The 24,615-nt window shown below is 34.9% G+C and overlaps 1 protein-coding gene across 2 annotated transcripts in view; it reads right to left on the reverse strand.

The window, feature by feature from the left end:
- Window positions 1-5,375: 5,375 nt before the first annotated feature.
- LOC148950047 (uncharacterized) overlaps window positions 5,376-24,615 on the reverse strand; it is a 505,353-nt gene continuing 486,113 nt past the window's right edge. For both annotated transcript variants that reach the window (XM_089092089.1, XM_089092088.1), the window contains exons 7-9: window positions 15,963-16,130; window positions 12,616-12,802; window positions 5,376-9,236 (exon numbers count right to left, since the gene is read on the reverse strand). In XM_089092089.1, coding sequence (XP_088948215.1) covers window positions 9,025-9,236; window positions 12,616-12,802; window positions 15,963-16,130 — 567 coding nt within the window. In that variant the 3' untranslated portion in view covers window positions 5,376-9,024. The remainder of the gene's footprint in view (window positions 9,237-12,615; window positions 12,803-15,962; window positions 16,131-24,615) is intronic.

Here is a 24,615-nt window from a genome sequence, read left to right on the forward strand (position 1 = left end):
CTGTTTTGGACAGAATCGGCTTGGCTAATTTTGTTGCTACTCCTGCCATTTTATAGCCTATAATCTTGAGAGAAAACTCTCCTAAGTAAATCTTTTCTTCAATGAATAAAATTTAACTACAGTAGGTGTTCAGTTCTTTGAGTCTACATACTAGCCACAGACAAAATGTATGCAATACAGACGTCCAACTGAAATCATTTATGATACTAATTAATTTGTTGCTTGTCCTATCCTTGGGTTTTCAGGCTTCTACAATGTATTATCGTCATCATGCAGTGGCCCTTGTTTTTATGATAATGTTTAAGAAGAAATGACGTCACTTTCATTTAGAAACATTTGAGATGGTACAAGGTATGACGTCACTTTTTAAAGCATTTCAGATGGTGGAAGGTATGACGTCACTTATTTTAAGCATTTCAGATGGTGGAAGATATGACGTCACTCTCATAATATAAGGCATGGTTCTGACTAATAATGCATAGTTTGAGTTTATCAAGCAAAGAGAAAACAACTATTCTATCATGTTATTTGGAAAAGTTTTAAGTGCACCAAAATATTCTGATGAGGTTATATGGCTTGATGGAAGAAAGCAGATATGGAGATATACCGGCGAAACCTGGAAACAGTTGGAGGAAACTACATTCAAACAGCCTAATAATTCTTCTTCAAGACCTGTTCAAGACATGTTATTTGGAAAAGTTTCAAGTGCATCAAGGTATTCTGATGAGGTGATATGGCTTGATGGAAGAAAACAGATATGGAGACACACTGGAGAAACCTGGCACCAGTTGGAGGAACCTTCCTTCAAACAGCCTGATGATTCCACTTCTAGAATTGTTCAAGACACTACTGCTGCTGAAAGTTCCATATCCTTGTGTAATTTCCTTAACGAGTGCTGTATAAAACATGAATTTGATAACAGTCCATGTCTAAACGAAAGAGGATGTGAATGTTCAGCCTTCCAGTGTTCAAGGAAAGATTACGTGCAAGTGTTTACTCCTCCGATAATGCCAAATACAAGGAGAGATGAGATAAAAGAGCCGAAAAGTTTTGTGAAAAACCCATCACTGGGCCGACAGAGATACAAAAGGACTGAAATAATGATGTTGCCAGATCACACAATTCCCACAACAAAGAGATTGAATATCCGCTTAAGGTGTTTATTTCAAACATCCCTTAAAGGTGTAGGATATTATTAAGGATGTTAAATCTTTCGGAACTGAAATCAAAATTTTTGTTATATTAATTGTGTAAATAAAAGTTTTGACATTTTATATTTTTCTTTGCCTACTTAAAAAAAAATTCCACGTATTTATAGGCGTGTTAAAGATTTCTTTGGTCTCTTAAATGATAGAAATAGAATAAGCTCAAAAGGTTGTCATGCTAAGATCAGCGCGTTTTATCAAACAGTTTGTGGTAACGAACTGTTGGTAAAGAGTAATCTGCCACTACAGCAACTGAAACTCTAAATTTTGTAAAAATCAGAAACAAGGTGACAAATTTTGTCGAGTGAAAACCACCTAGCTTCGATATGTGGATTTCGACTGGCATGTCAGATTGAAAGCAAGTTCTCTAAAATCGTTGTAGAAAGGTGCTGTTGAATCCCCGTTTAAAAAGGTGCTGTCTTAAAAAAAACTGCACCTCTAAAAAAAAAAAGATGCTGTTGAATACCCATTTAAAGTAGAAAGACAATAGTACATTCTTTCGGTATTGTAAATTGAATAGTACATTCTTTAAACAGGAAACTTTATTTTAAACGAAACTTTGACGACAGGAAAAGACTTTAATCTGTGACAAAAGTAAAGCGAATAGTTGTCGACGTGATTAAAGGTGTACTGAACGATTTGAAATCCAGCTACTGAAGCAAAAATTGAATCCTTTCAGAACTTAGTTTTACCTTGTTTGAAGGGGATAACCCTGAACTGCCAAGTGAATAGTTTATTTTCCAAACAAGGAGAGTGAAAAGTGTAAAGGAAAGTGAAAGGAAGGAGAGTGAAATGAAGATAAAGTCGCAGGGGGGGGTGGTTAAATTTTGCACGTTTCTTAGTTGGAGCTTGGGCTACAAAATGCGATCACTGCTGTCTCTCTGCGACCGCTAGAATCGGAAATCGCTTAACATTGTAGTGGATCGCCTCTTTAAAGAGGCACAAGTGTGCCTCCTTGATATGAAAAATATCTTTTATGCTATCAAAGAAAACACTTGACACGTCTATTAGTCTATTCTCGCAATGCGTCTCTTATTTCAACCCGTGTACCTGTTAATTGAATCATCTGCGACGAAACAAAAACTTGAAAAACAGATTACGGGTGGCAGAATGCATGGAAAATATAAAATTTTGAATATTTTATTTACACATCAGGGGGGTTAGGGATTAAGTATGACGGGGCTGCATGCTAAACATGTTTGCTACAATTATTCTGCATATTATGAAGTAAGAATTGCTTTCTAACTGCACTTCTTAAGTGGGGTCGGGATAATACTTAAGTACCAAACATTTTTCTGCAACAAGACGAAAGTTCTCACCCCGCAGTTCTGTGGCTTAGTTGAAATGAAGAGATTATTGTTTAATTCCTAACCCCTCTCCCTAGACCTCACTCCATATTTAGCTAAAGACTAATGGAGAGTGCTAAAATACATTGTGTGAGCTGTCTGGCACCCCTTCCCCTCTTTTAGGACTGCGTGACTTTCTAGGTACTAATGTACCACTGTATAACATTCCTCTAAAACTGGGAATATCAGTATATAGCTTATATATGATCCTAAATCGATTGCCTGTATAGTTTATAGATGATCTTAAAGCGATTGCCTATATCATAATATTTTATCAATATTAATTTTGTCCTCTTTGGGGCAAAAAGTACCCGAATTTCTTTATACCCTAGTATAGAGAATCTCTATACTAGGGTTCAGGGGTGGTTCCAGGATTTTTTAGGGGGGGGCGCAAAAGAGGTTGATCCAAAAAAAATTTGGAGGGGGGGGGGGCGCAAAAGAGGGTGACCGGATAAACTTGTGTTAGGAGCAAGTTTAATTAACGCAATCCTGAGCTAATTAAGTAAATCACACTACTTTAGACTACGGTAGGGGGGGCAACCCCTCGCCCCCCTGGATCCACCACTGCTAGGGTTCTCTGATATGTTGAATTTGATGGTTAGATTTTCGTGAGTATCACTTGCCTTTTGGAGGGGGGGGGGGGGTTATCCCCGTTTTTTTTTAATTAGGCGAATTTTCTAGTGCTAGTAGCTTTAGATGATTAAATTAAAATTTAAAGAAATAGATATTTTTTGAATAAGCATAACCAAACAATTATTTTTTTGGTAATTTTTTTTTATGCGCCTTGTAATGCACTATTTAAGGCGTCTGTCGCCACCCCCTCCTGCCTGAACATTGCCCTAGTACCTCCAGCCTCTTCATAACGGTAGATCTTGACAGAGCTAGTTGCCAAAAACCGGTTGATATTTGTTTTCTTCATTTTTTTTATCTACCAAAAAATAACATTACTTTCTACGCTTAGCGAAACCAAAAGAGGTAAACTAGCCTACAATAAGATTATGTATCTTGCTGATATATTACATTTGCTTTGTTGTATATGTCTTGCGTTATTGGTGTTAAAACTAAGATCTGAACTATGAATAAAACTCTTCTTAAAGAGTAAATGGTTAGTTATTTTCACGAATAGTCGGAAACAAATGAGTGTTGCAATCTTTTCTAACCAGTTTCTTGCCAGCTTAGGGTTCTGCTTCTGAAGTATGAGTTCGACGCTAAAATCAAGAACAACCACATATCATTCGCAAGGGCGTATCCAGGATTGTTCTTTGGGGGCGGGAGTTTTTTTTTTTTTTGAGGGGGGGGGGGGTACAAGAAAACTTCAAAAATTAGTTTATAACATTTTTGGTACGTTTTAACGTGTAAGACAAAAATTTTGCGGAGGGGGTGGGTCAAACCCGGCAACTCTTGCCACTTGGATACGGCTTTGGTCATTCATAAAATTTTTTTTTTTTGTCGACAAGCGTGACCTTGACGGGACTCTGGCATAAAATGTCCAATATCGCCTATGCTAAGCTCCTTACGAAGTAAACCAGTTTTTACGGCACAAACGTGATTTTGTCTTTTCGAAAATGATATGAAATTAAAAAAATATATATACCTCTGAAGTACCTGCGGTCAACCTCTCTTTACCACATTGTTTGAGGTCTGTACTTCTACATCTGTATATTTTTTAAAAGGAATGTTCAGATTCTGGTGGTCTGGTATGAATATAAATGAAATCTTTCATTTTACAACAAATGTTTTTTTTTGCAATAAGAAAGCTATCACCTCACAAAAAGCTAGTCAACAATGCGCTACAAACTTAACCGACGGGGAAAGCAACCTAGAGATTATTGACTTTAAAAGAAGCATAAGAGATAAAAAACGAGTTTAATTTAAATAAAGTAGTGGAAGAAGCTTAATTCAGTTTAAATCCGTATTTTATCTCATTATTATTTTTTGGTAAATGGAGAAGCAGTGTGAAATTTTAGAAATTATTTTCTTTTGTAACGCTTTTCGATCACCCTAAATATGGCTAGCTAACCCGAGTAAACTATATTGTGCAAGCCTCCTTGAAGGGAAAAAAAACTGGTAATTTGACTATAAAACAAGCCTTTCAGATTTACAGCTAAACCTGAAAAAAATACCAGGTGCCAAAAACTCCTCAGTCGTTATTTCTTTCGTTCTTCAACCTCATTTCAAAATATTGTCAGAAAGCCGTCGGCTCAATACATCGCAGTAAAATCTCCGTATACCGTAGTTGTCAAAACCTAGATGCTAAACAAGAATTAATTACATTGGTTGGCTTTGGTCCGCCCTATGTTTTGCTTTTGACAAATAAACCACGCCGATCGAAACATATAGGAAATGATAAGATTTACAAAAAGCGCCACCATAACGGAATAATTTAGATGGGGCCGATCAAATTGACTCTTAACGTAAACGTTAAGTGAAGCAAAGTAAAGTGTTTTGAAGTCCACCTATAAGTCTTTTCCGATTTTCAAAAATTTTGAACATTACACAAACTAACGCATTTAACAAGGTGTAATATACTTAAATTTTAGGAAGGACATTGGCATTATGTCCTGGGGGGGGGGGGGGGTTAAAATATATATAACAGCTGGATACTGAAAAAAACAGCCGTAAAAATATAAATATTTTAGGGGAAAGGGATACGGACAAAAAGTCAATTAAGTTTTGAGTATATTAATATTTAATGAAGAAAACAGGAAAAGGAATGGAGGCCAAAAAGCCCAGTTTGATCTAAAAATCACCTGAAAATTAAATTGAAGCTAAAAATTTCGCTAACGGCAACCACTGTTCTAACATCTACAAGAAATACAATACTCCGACCTGTGTTTAATACAAAAAATTCTTTGAACAAAATGTCGTGCAAAATTACAAACCTTAAAATGAGAAAAACGTTCATTATATGGTTTCACAAACAAAATACCGCATAGGGTCACTTCTACATCTATGCAAATTTTATATATAATCTACTAATTCTGCAACAAAAATATTCTTAAAAGGAAAATACTATCAAATCCTAAGATATAATCAGAACAAAACCTCAGATTCAAATAAATAAATAAATAAAAAAAATAAAAAAAAATAAAAAGCCCTCCCACTCTACCCTAATATTTTATAGACCTTATTGTCATTAATTATTTTCCCCTTGTTTCAAATTATCAGAAACATTAAATATGGAATTTTTAAACCACACTTCTTGGGCACATACGAAAATTTATTTTCACAGACTAGGAGAGAATAGGGAAGCTAATTCTGTATGTTTCACCCCTATTACTTTGTAATTGGTGCAGTTTTCGACCACATGAGGGAGGGGGCGTGCCCGTAGAACCAACTTCTTGAACCACCCCTAGGCCACAACTGAATATGCTGTATCGGCTGGCTCCATCCGTCCTACAAGACCTCATTTGGTTATTATGAGTTTGTTGTCGTTAACAGATTTATTTTAGTTTTAATATTTTTTTAATTCATACCTTTGCCTTTTTATAACTTAAAAAAGTAAAAGAATAGAAATAGATTGTGCAAACAAAATATATCACGAGCAATACAGTACCTTACTATGCGTCAGAGTATCTCAAGAAACCCAGAATTTCTGTAAGTGAAAAATTTTGGGAAGCAATATTCTCCAATGAAAAATTTTACGGCGTATATTTAAATCCTTTTGGAAGCTTTCATTGAGGAATAGGATAATTTTTTTTCTATTTTACGAGACCATTCCAGAAACAACATAAAAAGAGAAACAATGAGACAATTTTCAAAAAAGTTTTTTTTTCTTTTTTCTAACAAAAAAACCTTCTGAGCAAAAAATAAGAAGAGCTCGCTACAGCCTAGTTGCAGCAGTAGCTACAGCCTAATAATGAACGAACCACGCTCCATAGTAAGCAAAAAAAAAAAAAAAAAAAAACCTGGCTAGTGAGAAAAAAAATCACCATTTGTAGCTGATTCAATAATGGTAACTATTATCTCGATTAGTCTTAGTAGTAAAATGTTATTTCGTCATATAACTTAAATTCTTCTGAATACTATCATCAACGCTTTACACCAAATTGTTTAGAAAAACATTTTAAAACACTTATTCGTCAACTACAATTAGTTTTCCAAAGTTTCTCTGAAATCATTGACATGCCTGTTAAGTATAGACCAAAAGAAGGGAAGGAGATAATGAAGAAATTTGCATCCCATCAATTTTCTCCAATTTAAAGGGAAAAAAATATATATTAACCTGGGAAAGAGGTTTAACCTGTTCTGAACAAATTACCATTTTTTTTTAAGAATACAAATTAAAATATCACACAAAGATCTAAATAGCGTTAAAAAAAAAAAATTATATAAAAAGAGACACTGCCCTTTTATCTCCGGTTATTTGGATTTATGTCAAATAAAATCACAAATTACTTTTTAAATTACCAGTTAAATAATATTAATAATCAAATTAATAATTCTAACTATTAAACACTTAAATTACTAAATACCAAGTAAATAATTACTTTTTAAATTGATAATTACTCTATTTGCCTTTGTACATAAAATTACTCGTTCCTTTATTCAACATCCCGATTAGCCAATTTTGTCAGAATGATTATTTTCAACTATTAGGCAGTTATTACGGGGGAGAGGGCACGTGCCTCCTAAATTTAATGATTTACCGATTCTTCCAATATTTCTCTGTAATCTGTCCTTTCAAAATGAATTTGTTCATTTTCATGTTAGTTAGCCTACTAACTACGAAACTATTAGACTAACTTTCTAACTATTTTATGATCAAAATCTACTTTACTTTCACCACAGCAAAGAGGAAGCATTATAAATCAGTGTATCGCCAATACAAATAAAACTAGACTCTATCCGCCTCAAAAACAACTCAGGGAAGACATTTAGCATATAGCTGCCACCATTTTATTAGATATTCAATCATAATAAAAAAAGCAAATGAACTAGTTTTAAGACTTTAAAACTTGTTGTGTCTTGACCCTTAAAGTACCAAAATGAAATCTGACTGTTTGAATTGGTTAAGCGGGAACATACACAACTAGATATACATAAAACAACTAAGAAAAATGGAAAATTCTTTTTTTTGTGAAAAAGATCTTTATTTTTTTGAAAGACTCTATTTTTTGGGTAGTAGTTGGTGCCAAATTAAAAAAAGAAACATAGAAAAAAATTAGCAAAAACTAAGCTAAAACCCAGGTGTAGCCCTTGAAGGTATAGTTGTCCTTGGGAGCCAGCAGATTGTTAATGTTTGAATTCTTACTTACCAAAAGCGTTGTCAAATTTATTCAATCAGTTTCACTTATTTATTTTCATGGTTCTACATGGCAACACTAATGAAAATGTGGTACCGCCCTAAGAACTTCAAAAATTTGAAACAAATAAAGATTAATCTTAGAAAATCAAGGTTTCCAGGCCTGATTACACCGATGATGAGCCCAGGGAGAAAAATGTTTCTCTTTTGATGTCCTTGGTACTTTTATTCGTTAAACAGAAATATGTTGGTCTGTTAAACTACTATTTTAATATGGCATTAAAAAGTTGATGTTTTCAAGAGCCCTCTAAATTCTGCCTAGGCTAGAAACCACTCAGGGAACACGCAAAACATCCACATATCATTATCTTTACAAAACATTGGCCTAAACACACATAATGACACAATAAACTGACACAAATAAATTTGATACATCTTTTGCAATCGTAATACTTCTAAATACCAAACCTAATTACTATCCTAAATTCAATAGAATTAAATTATTTAATTTTTTGACTTTCTAATATTAATATTGTACTTAATACAAAATCTTTATATTTAAAATGCAATGGTATTTGTCTATATTTAAAGTATATGTTTAATATCCACAAAAAATTGAGATTCCTGTGATAACTTGCTGAAAGACAGCTGAAAAAGGAAAAAGAAGATGAACAGTCCAGAAGTCAAATTGATTAATAAATTTACAATTGTCTTAGATATTCGTGACTAAGCAATTGATTGACCCTAATCTTTGTACTTTTAAAAACAAATTTTTAAAATTAGGGATCGATTTGGGTAGATTTTTTTTTCGCCCGAATTTAATCCTTGATTTTTTTTTTTCTACCCAGCCTGTTCGAGTTCCTGACGATGGCAAACATCAGACCGAGCGAAGCGCAAACGCTCGCACTGAACCGAAGCGGAATACAACACATATGTTTTGGGAAATTGTATAAGATGGCAAACATTTTTTAAGAACCCAGTTTGGGTAAGTCCATCCAAAAGTTTAAATTTTTTTTTGAAAATCATTTCGACAAGGTGATGATTGCGGTAAATGGTAAATAATCATAAATGGTAAAAAAAAAACGCCAATAATTGCTGTTTTGACTATACTAAAGCAAAATCAGAACCCGCGACACATCTCCTTTCTCACTGTCCCCCATGTTCATCTTTAAGGACTTAACCAAATTTGCGTCTGTAAAATTCATACAGCAGACAATACATGAGTATTTTAACAGACACTGAAGTCCCATAACTTCACAGTTCTATCATAAGATCCAGAAACAATCACAAAGTCATTGAATTGAAGACAAGTAACGCCATCTGTATGATTTCTCAGAGTTGCAATCCTTTGCCCAGTATCTAAACTCCAAACTTTAAGGGTTCTATCGTCTGCAGCGCTTACTAATTTTGACGCATCGGCTTGAAGACAGCGAATAACCCCTAAAATAAAATCATATAATAATAAAATAAAATGTGACATGATAAGAAAATAAGATTGCAGAACAACCAAGAAACTTCAGAGCAAATATATACACTATCAAACAGTTCTTGGTAACAAACTGTAAGTAAAGAGCAACTCGGCACGATAGTAACCGAAACTCTAAATCTCACAATTTTTATAGCAATAGATACATAAAAAGAATTGCTGATTCTAAATATATAAAATTCATTAACCTTAATGTTACCCATCAAAAGCTAAGAGCCTGAGAAAATTTGTCGGATTTTAGAAAAAGGGGGGATACACCCCCTAAAAATCAAGGAATCATGATGAAAAATGCACCATCAGATTCAGCATATCAGAGAATCCTGCTGTAGAGGTTTCAAATTCTATCTACAAAAATGTGAAACTTAGTATTTTTTGCCATAAGTGACATAACGGATGCTTGTTTATTCACTTTTTTTTTCTTTTTTTTTCGGTTTTCCCAGGGATGATCATATAGAACCAAGGGTCCTAAAAGATCGAGAGGGCTCATTCGAACGGAAACAAAAACTCTAGTGCCCTTATTAATTGAACAAAAAGATTGGAGGGCAATTAGTCCCCATCCCACGCCCCTTTTTTCCCAAACCCTTCCGATCAAAATTTTGGGATAGCCATTTGATTCAGCAAATTTCAAAGGTCTAATAACTATGTATTTGGGGATAATATGACCCCAATAGTCCATAGGATAGGGCTGTAAGTCATGAAATTTGCCCATTCTCCACATATAAGATTTGTTATGCGAAATATACAGAGAAAATTCCCCCAGAAACATTATCCCTACGAGTAAAATCAAGCAGCCAAAGAAACAGTAAAATAAATGACACCAATTCCGTATATGAAATGCAGAAAAGAATTCTGCAAATTCGAACATTGCAACAAAACAAAATATCCTAAACAGAGAGCTCAGCTCATAATTGCTGTGTGTTAGGGACATAAGAGCTGAACTTTTCAACACAAAGAAAAAGATGAATGAATAAAAATCAAAAACCACAAAACTATAAAAGAAAAACTCGACAAGGGAGATAATGCTAGGTAGGGAGTGGACGGAAGGGGGTCCGAAATGGACAAACAAGCAAAAACAATAAAGAGCAACATAAAATATGTTTATACTAAATTGTAAAAGCTTAATAAAAAAATACTTCATATTTTTATAGCTAGTTTTTACTAGTAAAACAGGGATAACTGGACAATCTAAAACTGACAATAAAACTTAAAAAGAACAGAAAAATTTAACTCAGCCAAATTAGCATCTGAAAGGCTCTATGCTCAATATTGCAAAAAAAAAAGATTATCCAACGCTACTATGTTTACAGAACAATTTCCCATAGTCTATATTTTAATAGATGCATAAACAAGTAACTCGTTAAGCATCCAAACAGCTGAGATTCCATTAGAATTTATAATGAGCATATTTAGAATATAGAAACTATCCAATGTGATCCGTCTTCAAAGCTCAATAAATAGCACATGATATTTTCTGTTTCAGACTGAACTGATTACGTCAAAATGGCTTAGTTGGGATTTTGTCTCTCAGTTTATATTTATTTGATATTAACGGTGTTTGATATCTCTGATGATGCTAATTTTCGTGTTTTGACGTCAGTTTGTCCCAAGTACAATTTGGTACTTCGTCGGGTTAGTCATTTCTCAATCGATGTCAACAGATTTTTTTTCTTATAATGCTGGCATTTTTGGATTGTTTCTTGCTTCATGGCCAGTCTATGCAGTTTTAAAGTAGCCTATAATGACTACCTACCTTTTCGGCATAAATACCTCGTTCTGTTTGTTCTACGAGGTGCGTGCGGACATAACGAGGTATGTGGTGTGCGGATTTTGTAGATCCATGTAAGAACCGCCAAGCTTTGTCCGTGAAGGACAACTGACGAATGGTATCAAAATTATGGGAGAATATGATAGCCATCTTAAACATTTTTATAATCCTTTTTAGTGGGGGATGGGGGAGTGTAGGCTTTGTCCGCTGCGTGCGGATTTTTGTTTGCCTAAATTTGATTACATCAATCTAGTTTCTCCTAGATCTTTGTGTAAAAGATTCCTTCCATCAGACAATAATTTAGCTGATACGTTTCACTTTCCAATTTTACAAAGACGAATCCTAATATAAATGAAACTCTACGGGCCCTTTGAAGATGGCTAAGATATTTGTGTGTTGTCTTCGTATCTTTTTCTTTTTTATTATATACTCTATTTTGACTGGATCGAAGCACTATATTTTATTATATGTATGTAGCGCTATTCATTTTTCTTTGGTGGACTGGTTTAAGATTCATATCTTAGGATTTTCTCTAGCCTTTGATCTAAAAACTAAAGATTTGATTTTAACTACATTTTTTTCTAATATTATCTATGACATGGAAAGAAAATTGAATCAATGAATCCTAAGATTTTCTCCATTTTCTACGTTTGATGCAAAAACAAATAATATCTAATAGATCTTTTTGGTAAAATTTGCCAAATAAGTTATCTGAAGGGATCTGAGGCCGATTAAGTCAATCAGTTGTTTTCTTCACTTCTTTTGTCCTTATAATAATTGAGATGTTGTTGTTAATGTTGTATTAAGTCCCTTACAGACTATAGCCTTTTGATCTATGCATTTCTTCTGATAAATACAATTATTAGAATGATTTCGATTGTTCAGTTTCACCATTAGGTTTTACGTACCTGTTGAGTTTCCACTTGAGATTTTGACTTTGATGCACTAATCCAGTGGCTCTCAAACTTATTTAGACACTATACCCCTTTTTACTCACAGAACGTTTTAGGCACCCCTTCTCAGTTACCGATGCTAATTAAACTATAGCTAAAATACAAATAAAATTGCCAATCATGGAGTTAAAGAATTGCTTTGATTTTTTGTTGGCCGGCCACTTACCCACTAAAAATTTTGTGTACCGCCAAGGGGTACCGCCAAGGGGTACGCGTACCACAGTTTGAGAACCACTGCACTAACCGAATCCAATAAGTTCAATTTGCCAGCGATATGGGAATCTAGTAGACACATGATTAAAACGATGAAGAGCTTTATACAAAATAATCAAATTGTTTCAACTGGCAAGTATCTGGCCACCAACTGGGAACTTAAATCATAAGCTATTTGGCAATTTAGAAATATTCCCTTCAACACTCTAATTCTACAAAAAATTGTTTCTACATAACTTTGAATATTACATTCATACTTACTGGTATATAAAAGTGTATTATAGTCACCAATTGGTAACTTAGCCATTTGGTAATTTAGCTATTTAATTGGTGAATTTTTTAGCCGCCCATTGGCACGTCAAAACTGACAATTGATGTGACACCAATAAAACAATTTCTTACCTGTATGTCCTTCAGAGGACATCCAGTCAATTGTATTTATACAATGTCCTAAATTCAAATTCCACACTTTAATTGTTCGATCTAAGGACCCAGAAAATACTCGTGATTGGTCAAAAGATATACATGTAACTGCGTCTCTGTGACCTCGTAAGGTTTTTGAGCAAGAACCAGAAGGCAAATCCCATACCTAAAAGAGATAAAAAAAAGATGAAAAATCAAGGTTCAGCTCTATTTTTGTCACGTATTTGAGGGATATAAAATTCTTTTTTTTTTTTAAATAAATAGTCTTTTAAAGATCACCTATAAATTTTCCCGATAATTTGGTTTATTATAAAATCCCTATTTTTGATCATATTACATAGAAATACTGATCGACCCAAAAATATTTTTCTTGGCAGTATTTGAGCCATCCAGAGATCAAACTGATCATGCCCACGGAAACATAATACAGTAGAGTCCAGAAACAAATAGTCTCGTTTTTTATTTATTTTTTGTTATGCACATAAAACCATTGAGTGTATAGTGAATCTCTACATGGACTTAATCAAATTGCTCTCTCTAAAAAAAAAAAAAAAATAAATTGTCGTTTGTGCAAAAGGTCTAATTTCTGGCTAATCAGCAATGATTAGACTAAAAATTCTAATCTCTTCATGTGGTCGTTTTATCATGATGAATAAATAAATGACAAAAAAATTCCAAATTTTTTTTGGAATTTTTGAAAAAAAAACATAATAAGAATTTTTAATGACTGCAATCCTGCCCTCCTTTATTGGCTCCAAACCTACCTCCTCACCTCAACATACCCCCAAGATTTTTTTTTTTATATTATGTTTTATTTCAGAACCGATTAACTTTTGTTTTCAAGGTTTCTCAAATTAGGAGCTCCCAATATCCGTCAGAACCCTACACCTAGGATACTTATACCGTTGAACCCTACACCTATACCGATGCGTCTGGGCGCGTCTATCTGGACTCGGAACTAGTGATATTTCGAAGACTACAGATCACACTCAAATTAAACATTAGAAAGTTAAAGCAACATAGCAAAAGGCAAGATTAAAGAAAAATAACTAAATCTCAATCACCCTAGACCAGCAAAGTGGATTGATCCCATGCTTGGCCATACACGGTAAAGGGGTCGATCCTCGTTGTGGCACGGTTGGGCGAGATACTTGCTAATTGTTCTTTTAAAAAAGACCCATGCAAGTGAAACGTGGATTCGACGCCCTATGCACCATCAATGGTTCTGGAAGATTTATTATATTATTATTAAATCTCAAAATATTTGATAAATTTTCATTTTGTTTGTTTTTAAAGCATGGATCATATTTCTTAACTGTTGCCCTAAACATTAAGTTTTCTTTTTCATTTTCGCACAGTTAGTTTCATTTATAGATTTATTACCTGAATACTACTAATGTTACTAGCCACCTGATCAGCACCGCAGCCGCAGTATTAAGCGACCTGAGACCGACAAAGTTGTGACCTCCTCCACCCCCTCTGTCTATTCAAAACTTCATTTTATCTGAATAGATACTAGATAATACAGAAAGAAGCCTCTTTCTTAAGCACTTGCCGCGATTTTACTGGTCTTATACTTTTCAATTCATAGGTGAGCATAGCCTAAAAGGGGTTTCACATTAGCTAAATAGACCTTTCTCGCTGGTTTAGTTAAAGCCCGAAAAACAGTAAACTTGATTCCTATTGATGAATCATTTTTAACCGGCCAATTATAGACCATTATATATTCTTACTTTAGCCGCCTGCATCAAAGAATGGCAGAATGAAAAGGCTACATGAGGGGAGAAGTTCAGAAGATTTTAAAGGAGTTCAAAACCAGAAAACTGTGTTTTCAGACCAAGGTATACAAATATATTTAAAATGTTTTGCCAAAAACCATCCTAGGATCTTTTGTCCAAAAAATATACGTGAGATAATTTTTCTAAATTGGTAAAAGCCTGCTTCCATTAAATTCCACTAATCCTATCAAAAAAAAAAAGAAAAAGAAAAAAAAGTATCAAACTGTAAAAAAGACAAAAAGCGTAAAATTAACTTAATAGAAAACGCTTTGATGTCTTTCCCAAACATTTTTAAAGGATCCTTCGGTCAATCTTGATTAGGGAAAAATTCCCTATTGCCTCCTTAGATACAGACCTACTTCAGTTAAATGGTACTGACCCAATCCAGAAAAAAGGTATCTAAAAACAGAAAACTAAAAAAAAAAGATCTACAAAAATGATTAAGAGAAATAGGACACTTGATTGCTTTCCCCCCAAAAATTTCAAGGATCCTTCGGCCCATCTTACACTTGAGAGGTAGTTTAACCTAGGTAGTTTAACCTTTATTTTAACCTAGGCAGAGTATACTTCAATTAAATCTCCTTGACACTATCCAGAAAAAAAACAAACAAGAAAACAAAATTACCAACAAAAAAAGGACCATCAAATTAGTTTTAAGGGCAGTTTGATAGCTTTCAGAAAACAATTTCAGAGATCATCTAAACCACCTTACACGTGAGAGATCATTCCTTTGTTCTCTACCTAAGAAAACTAATATTTCAATTAAATCTCGATAGCCTATTCAGAAAAAAAAATGCACACATATAAAAGGAACACAACAAACATTAAAAAAAAAAAAAAATACACACAAGAAAAGCAACGCTATTGTACAAAAGCAATAATAAATGAAACTTTGACAGGTTTTGGCAGCATTAAACGCTTACCTTAGAATTGCGTAGCAACAACATAATTAAGTTCATTTGTAATTTTAAATTTATAATCCAGTTACTTTTGTGATGTTCACGAGGGTAGCAGGCAATTGTATATGTGAGTAATTGTATATAAATATTTATTTATATATATATATATATATATATATATATATATATATATATATATATATATATATATATATATATATATATATATATATATATATATATATATATATATATATATATATATATATTAAACTGTTTTAGTTTTATATATATATATTTTTATTTATATTATTTTAGATTCTAGTTGTTTTTTTTCTACGCTGAGGACGCCTTGTTCTATTAGGGGAAAATATTCGTTTGATTTTTATTTTCTTCGTCTCTTTTTACTGGCCATAGATCCGTTTATCATTTTCAGATTCATTTCTTTGTTTTGAAATATTTCCTCAGGGCCACCTGGCCAATCTTAAACTTGAAAAGGAATTAGGTACTACATTGCAAGATACAGATACACTTCTAGGTTCTATTATATCTTTTAGACAAGTTCCCCCCCCCCAAAAAAAAAAAATCTTAAAAGAGAAAGTTAGATGAAAAGAAAATGAGGATAAACATAATTTAGAAGTAAAGGCACCTTGATTGTTTTATCTGCAGATCCACTAAGCAGCATATCACCAAAAAACTGAACGCATAAAACGTGATCTTCGTGGCCATTAAGTATTTTTTCGCAGTTTCCTGTTTTTATATTCCAAACGCGAACACTTCTGTCGTAAGAGCCGCTAACAACCTTCTTCTCATCCATCTGTTAAGAATAAAATAAATTAAGCAGTTCATAAGAGCATATAGGTTCAACCCTGGCGAGGGGGTCCTGTCATCTTTCATAAAGAGAGGGATTCAAAATTGCAAAAAGTAGATATTTGGACCACAATTTTTCAATAATCTCAGGATAGGACCAAGCGCGTATCCAGAATTTTGGTTCAGGGGGCTGTTACAATTTTTCTTAGAAGCGCATCAAAAATTTGTTTATATGCGTTTTTGTTACCTTTTTACAATTCGAACAGAAATTTCGAGTGGGGTCAAACCCCCTAACACTCCCCCTGGACACGGTCTTGGATAGTCTTTTCATACCAATATCAGGAGGAGAGGGACCCCCATGATCCCCCCCCCCCCCCGAGATGTACCCCCCACTCTTATCATTAAAGACGATTAATAACTTAATGCTATAAAACTTTAGAAAATAATTGAAAACACGAACTGGGGTGACAGCCAGCTACGGATGTGGCCGACGAACTCGAAAAAAAAGAAAACAAAAAGCGCAAATGTGCAATATTAGAAACACAAGAAATTATCGAGACAATCTAACGAGAACACGGGACTGAAGCCCGCCCTATCCCTATTTACATGCCTTGCAATGACCCGAGTCCTTAGGCCAAAACACTCAGGCATTATCCCAAGGCAGTCTCCCTTGTATCTACCGCTACGTGGGGTAGCTGTTTCTCATCCAGGGATATCACTTTACTTTTTCATTAAACGATGATGATCTTTTCTGGTTTGTTTCACGGCTAGATTATCAAGTTGAAACTTCCAGGGATTTTTTTTTTAGGTGGGAGGGGATAGGAGGGCTTGAAACTTTGTGTTTGGAGAAAGGAGGAAAAAATATTTGTTCAGTGGTCATCACAAAGCAGTGTTGTCTGCGGTTTTTGTTGTCTTTCGTCTGACCCTTTCTGATGATTTTCATTCCTGTTTCCAAACTTGTGTAAATTTTCACGTGCTAATACATTTGAATGAACGATTTTGAAATTAATACATTTTGCATGATAAGAATCCGGTATGAATAATAGATTTCGTTGTCGTACATGTATTGTAATTAAAATTTCTCTTTTTTTAAAGTTTTGGTAGCTCTTTACTTACATTTTGACACTACGACCTGTTTGATCAAAGACTCCTTGATTATGCAGGAAGGTTACTACTTCTTCCTTTAAACCCTGTTTTTTTATATTCAAGTTTAATATTAGTAAAACAATGATTCTAGAATTATCATCATCCCTGAAAAAATGTACCCAAATACATATTTATTAGGAAGAGGAGGGGTCTGAAATGTCAGAAACTGAGTATAGGATCGTCATTTCCACTGATTTCAGTCGAATTCTTTGAACAGTTTTTTTTGTCGGCATATACCCATGGGCCACTGGGAAACAATAAGCCATTTAATATTATTTATACATAGCCAAAAAAGATTTACTACCAGTTACATCTCGGCGGAAAAAACCTCCTGTTAGCACTTAGCAAACCACCCACCCCCTCCCCCTAACACGACAAAATTCCTTGTGACACTGACGAAGGGTTAGGCTAATTGATATGTAAGAATAAGAACAGATAACAACTTTTAGTCTCATCAGGGTAATGGGCAGTAAGAAAAGAGGAACATACGTGGCTAAAATATGGACGACGAGGTATATGTGAAATGTAGTAAATAAACACTAAAAATCCATATTACGAAAATATTATTCGGTACTAAAGAATTCTAATTTTATACTATTTAGAAACATGTACATCAGCAATTTGAAGAGCATGAAGAGCTAGAATTTGAAAGGATGGTGGTAGGGGAATCATATGAACCCTAAAAATAGATTTCATTATTTAAAACTATGTAGAAATACACAGAGTATATAAAACATGAAACAATATGTGTAGGCGGTAATTGATGCATATTTATCCCATGAATAGTCGTATCAAACAAGTAGTAGTACAATTTTGGAAGAGAGTTTTGTTAGTACAATTTTTGAACTGAAATTTCGGGTTTTAGTTCCCTTTATAGGTAACAAAAGATATCCCTGTCACACACAAAAAAGCTAACTCCTGCCATTTTAGTCCACAAAACAACATATTTGGCGCAAATCGACTTGTAACTATCGAAAAACGTACTGCCATACAGGGGCGTAATATGCTATTGGCAGGAGGGGGCAACTTCCCCTCCCAGATATCGGTTTGCCCCCCCCCCCCCCGACCTCAGTTTGCCTCCCACGCTTAAATTTTGTTTCTTACAAAATCTTGTCAAGACTAAGATAAACCTACACAATTCAAGCATCAACATAAACAGATAAGTTTTTTTTACTACATATTTACCTTTTTAGTACCACAAAGTACCTTTACAGTACTAAATAGTACCTTTATGGTACTACATGGCTTTATTTTTAGTTTTTACTGTCATTTTCGCATGATTTTGAAAATTGATTCCAACTTTGCCCCCCCCCCCCAGGATTTTGACAAAATTACACCACTGCTGCCATGCGATGGCCGATTTGTTGCTAAACTTACCATGTGCTGTTCATAGAAAATGAACAGTTATTATTATCATTACTTGTAAACTTTATTTGAATAAGCGGATACATCTAAGGCTTCCTTCATTTTTTGCACACTACTGTTGAATTTGACATCAACTACTAGAACGAGTAAGGTGGTAGAAGCTTCAAAAAACGGAATCTCGGGTCCAAGTTTTCAGATCCTCCGCGAAAGGTTCTTCAGATCAATGGGAAGGGGGAATTTACCACTTACCCTGCTTTGATTTAAAGGAACATATTTGGATTACAGTAATATTACAGTAAGGGGGTAAGAGTCCTTCTTTACTGCCGAAATTATTCAATGTAGTATGGATGATTGCATTTATATAAACTTTTGATTCTATTCACCTGTGTGTACTTAATTGCATACTTGCATACTTACTTGGATTCCATAAAAACAAAATTTGTTATAATAGGAAAATAAGTGATAATCCAAAAATTCATTTTTTTGACATTTGTTAGCAAGAAGAACTGAGGGTTGAGGGGGTGGTGACTCCCCTATTTGTTTTAAAAAGTCGTTTTATTACGTAGAGCAAATGGACTTAAATAAGGCCTTGGATTCTTGAAGCATTGTTATAAAATAGTTGAACTCACTGATATATTACTAGGATATCAGTGCTGACTGAACTCAGCTCACACACTGTAGGTTCTGGCTCAAGAACAAGAAAAAAAAGAAGCTATTTTTGAACTTGCTTTCATTCTTTTGGAAAAGCTGTTGCTGAGTAATTATTTATACGAGACTTCCACTTTTGTGGAAAAACAGCCATAGTGTTTTTGTAGATAAGGACGTGGTATTTTGGAGAAAAGTAAAAGAGATAAGTCAGAAGAGAACCGTTATTGCAGACATGATCTTTGATCATCGTAAATTAATTGAAATATCTAGAAATTTTGATCGTTTTGTAATTGATTAAGCAGGTGCAGAAATCTGACTTGCTTTCTTTTCTTTCTTTATTCCAGAGGTTTTAACTAGAATTGAGAATTCCGCGTGCTAATATCACTCAATAATAAGTATTAACAGTATATTGGGATGGAGGAGAAGCGTGTGTAGCTGTGTTGGCCCCAGGCGGCTTGGTGCTGCGGTGACTTGTTAGCAGTAGTAGTAGTAATTGAACAATACCTTAAAAGCTGTTTCTGATAAAGTACTTCAGCGAAACTTTTATCCTTGGGAAAAGAGAGACGAAATATTTTGTACAGAAATAAGAGACAAATTTGAACACAGGAAACTATGTCTTCTTGACTACTACTATCACCTTACAGGCGGCTCCCGGCCATTAAGGATTATCTGGATGATCCCACACTTTGATTGTTTAACCACACAATAAAACAGTTCAAATTAACGAACTGTAAGCAAGGAATGACTTGGTCCAATAGTAACCGAAACTCTAAAAAACAGAATTTTGATAACAATCGATACATCAAGAAATTTGGCCCAAATTTTTTCCTGATTATGAAAAATGGGAAATACACCCTTAAAAAGTCAAGCGATCATAATCAAAATTGCACCATCACATTCAGCATATGTGAAAACTCTAGTGTAGATTCAAGCACCTGCCTTCGAAAATGTGTAATTTTTTATTTTATAACACAAGAAAAAAAAAATACACCATCATAATCAAAATTGCACCATCACATTCAGCATATGTGAAAACTCTAGTGTAGAGTCAAGCACCTGCCTTCGAAAATGTGGACTTTTGTATTTTATACCACAAGAAAAAAAATACACCATCATAATCAAAATTGCACCATCACATTCAGCATATGTGAAAACTCTACTGTAGAGTCAAGCACCTGCCTTCGAAAATGTGGAATTTTGTATTTTTTACCACAAGAAAAAAAAATACACCATCATAATCAAAATTGCACCATCACATTCAGCATATGTGAAAACTCTAGTGTAGAGTCAAGCACCTGCCTTCGAAAATGTGGAATTTTGTATTTTTTACCACAAGAAAAAAAAATACACCATCATAATCAAAATTGCACCATCACATTCAGCATATGTGAAAACTCTAGTGTAGAGTCAAGCACCTGCCTTCGAAAATGTGGAATTTTGTATTTTATACCACAAGAAAAAAAAAATACACCATCATAAACAAAATTGCACCATCACATTCAGCAGATGTGAAAACTCTAGTGTAGAGTCAAGCACCTGCCTTCGACAATGTGGAATTTTTTATTTTATACAACAAGAAAAAAAAAATACACCATCATAATCAAAATTGCACCATCACATTCAGCATATGTGAAAACTCTACTGTAGAGTCAAGCACCTGCCTTCGAAAATGTGGAATTTTGTATTTTTTACCACAAGAAAGATCACGGATGCGTATTTATTTGCTTGTTTTCCCAAGGGGTGATCGTGTCGAATCAATGCTTCTAGGAGAACGAGAAAGGCCTTATTCGAACGAAAATCAAAAGATATAATGCCCCTTTTCCATGACCCAATAGATTGGAGGGCAGCAAGTTCCCCTTCCGTGCCCCTTTTCCCCAAAAATATCAAATCCAAATTTTAGGATAGCCGTTCGATTCAGTTTAGTCGAAATGTCCAATAATTATGCCTTTGGGGAAAACAAGACCCCACTTAGCCCTTGGAAAAAGGGCTGTAAGTTAAGCAATTTGTCCATTGTTTACACATAGTATTTCTTATTGGGAAATGTGCAAATTTTGTTAGGGAAATTTTCTGCGAGGGGAGGGGAGTCCATGGGGAGGAAAGTCCACAGGAAATATTCCAGGTGAAATTTTACACGGGGTGGGGGAAATTTCCTGGCATGACTTGAAAATTAGTCAGAAATTAAATAAAAAAAACAAGTTTTTTAACTGAAAGTAAGGAACAACATTAAAACTAAAAACGAACAAAAAACATTCCGTAAATGAGGTGGACTACCCTTTCATCAACCCTCGCTCTTTAAGTAAAGATTGCTCAAACACAATGGCCGTTGAATTTGAGTAAGAGGCAGTTCCCCTCATATGCGGAATAATTTCTGTGCGTTTTAAGTTTTAATGTGGGTCCTTGCTTTCAGTCGAAAAAAAGCTTGTTTTTGTTTATTTAATATGAAGTAGGTGCGGATGCCAGGGTCGTCATCTTTTCTTTCTTTTGTTTATAATTTTTAACTATTTAAACTTCCGCTTCCCGAGGCAAGTTGTTAATGATTTTAACAGTTTGTGTTCAATACCAGTTATTCAATATAGATATTGACAACAAGTGTGTAGCAATTGTCCAAAACAAAGTATAGGTGTCTTATAACAATATGTGCAGAAGAAATTAGAAAAAATTCCTTATAAACTTTAGATAAACTTGTAGAATTATCTTGGCATTATTGCAATTTAAAAAAAAGCCGTAAAATGCTACCCTTTTAAATTGGCGATGGGGAAAATGGGGAGATATTGGGTGGGTGATGGCCAACTTTAGATTCCCACTAATAAAGATTAAAATTATTGCACCAAAAAGTTGATAGAGAAAAGGAGACACCATGATGAAGAATCCACTGTCCCAGATATTGCCTCCAGACATAGATTTTTAAATCCTTGTAATGATTCTGATTCAAGGTGCAAGATGCATACCTTTCTACTAAAAGTTGAGGGAGGGGTAGGAGAATCATTATCAGAGGGGTACATACCTACCTTTGTGCTAATAGTTGGTGGTATAAGAGGCGAGACGGTAATTTGGTTCTCCGTTCAAGCTAATCAAAAACCGTCATGTAGTTCCAGTTCAAATAAGGTGCAAGCTGACCATCTTTTTTCTGAGAAGGGGAAGGGAGTATGTTGAGCACCAATTTCGGGGGAAAGAGGATGTTCGAGGAGCCATGGGACCACTTTACGTCTCAAAAATTATATACATCATGAAAAAATTACGAACGATATAGATCGATATAGACCAATGAACGATGTAGATCATGAACGATATAGATTCATGAACAAATTCTTTAAGAAAAAACAGATGCAATATACATTCATCAGCTCTTCAAGTTCAAAAGAACTTTAGGGCTCACTTCCTAATATCACAAGCAAAGGAAGACCCCTAATTTCTTTTGCAATGAAAGAACTACTAAAGTTTAGGAAGCATCTATGGTAGCACTGCTCAGTCTCAGTCCCAAGCAAAGGAAACACAACCGAAATCACAAACAGGAACGACTCGTAAAAATAAATGGCAGGGGTTTTGAACCAGTTGGAAAAATACACATTTTCTGGATTTATTAACTTTTCTATATATTTTTCTAAGAAAACATATTAGCAATGAAGCGAGGGAGCCCTTGCAAATATTAAAAACATTCAGATTTCCATTTAACTTTTTAATCTCAAACTGCTTCCTTTCCTGCTGTAATGAAGCTTCCCACTCGAAAGCAAGAACAGGGTTCGAAGAAGCAAAAGCTTAGTGGAACAATTTCAGATAGTCCTATCTGACATGTGTAGACTGAAAACTCCACTTCACCTCTCACACTACAAGTTCTGGCTCAAGAAAAAAAAAATCCTTTTCTGAAAATCTGTTTCTGGTTAAATATTTAAGCAGAAGCGTCACTTTTGGGAAAAGACAGCGATACCTTTTTTCGGGAAACATACGCGTTAATTTGGGGAAAAGTAAGAGAGATAAGCCTGAACAAAACCAACAGTACGTGCATGACCGACCACAGTCGCCTTACACGCAATCTCTGATCATTGTGAATTTTGAAAGATCCCATAACTCTGATCGTTTTATCAGTTTATTCACTAACCAGCCAATTATTAAGCAGGTAAAGATACCTGTTTTGTTTTTGGTTCTTTCTTTATTGTAGAAGCTGCAATTATAACTAAGAATTCCTCATCTTAATTTGAGTTAAATTAAATAATAACAGTATCTATTTAATGCTAAATAATCCATACAGTTAACAAAGTTCATTGAACAGTAACTTAGAAGCAATTACTAATAAAGTGCTTCTGCGAAACTTTCATTCGTGAGGAAAGACAGACGAGCTATTTTGGGCTGAAATAAGCGAGACAAACCTGACCACAACAGACAGTACCTTCGCGACCGATCATCGTCACCTTAACGAAGGTGCAGAAGCTGACGCTAGAGCTTGAATAGGAAAGGCATGGGGTGTCTTCACAAGCATGGAGAAGTCGCTTTGGAATTGACATGAAATTAGCATCAAAACGAAGATGAACGTCTAAAAAGCAACTGTTCAATTGAGCCTGCTGTTCGCCTGTAAAACTTGGCCTTTAAAGGCCGAAGAAACACGTTCACTAGAAGTATTCAACCATCACTGCATGAGACACATACTACGGGTCAGCCGACGGTTTCATATCTCAAACGCTGAGGTTCGAAGGCGTTGTGCCCACAAGCCCTCTCGGTAATCATAAAACAACGACGACTGAAATTCTTCGGACAGACACTATGACGACCAGCTGGAACTATATCCCGCGATGTCCTCAGCTGCGACCCCCTTCCAACCTGGAAACGGAGACCAGGCGGCCAAAGGAAGAATCTCTGGCAGACATTCAAGAATGACCTGGATCCTTGGAGTGGCTCCCGACGACACGGACGTCGTTGGGGTAAAAACTGGCTGAAGATTGCAGAAGAGGCTGCTGCTGACAGATCATGTTGGATCACGTCAGTCATCCTATCGTCCATTGGTGCCGGGCAGGATGGATCATCGTCTTGTCCCCGCCGAAAGTAAAGTAAGGTAAGCACAAGCGTTTCCGGACTATCGTAAATTAATTGAAAAATCCCGGAATTGATTGTGCGATCTGTTGACCCATTAAACACCCATTACAAAGATGGTACCCATTTTTTGTAGGGGGAGGGGTACCCATTTTTTTCTTTTCTTTCTTTAGTGTATGAACTTTAACTAGAACTGATACTTCGGTTTCCCAAGGCGAGATAATAACAGTTTTAGCAGTCTCTGTTCAATAATCCGATTAATACTCAGTACTCCGATTAATATGTTCAATACTAGGATATCTATGTAATGA

This window comes from Artemia sp. Qi Xiang Cuo, chromosome 7 (assembly GCF_049724085.1).
Source record: "Artemia sp. Qi Xiang Cuo chromosome 7, ASM4972408v1, whole genome shotgun sequence".
Taxonomy (NCBI): Eukaryota; Metazoa; Arthropoda; class Branchiopoda; order Anostraca; family Artemiidae; genus Artemia; species Artemia sp. Qi Xiang Cuo.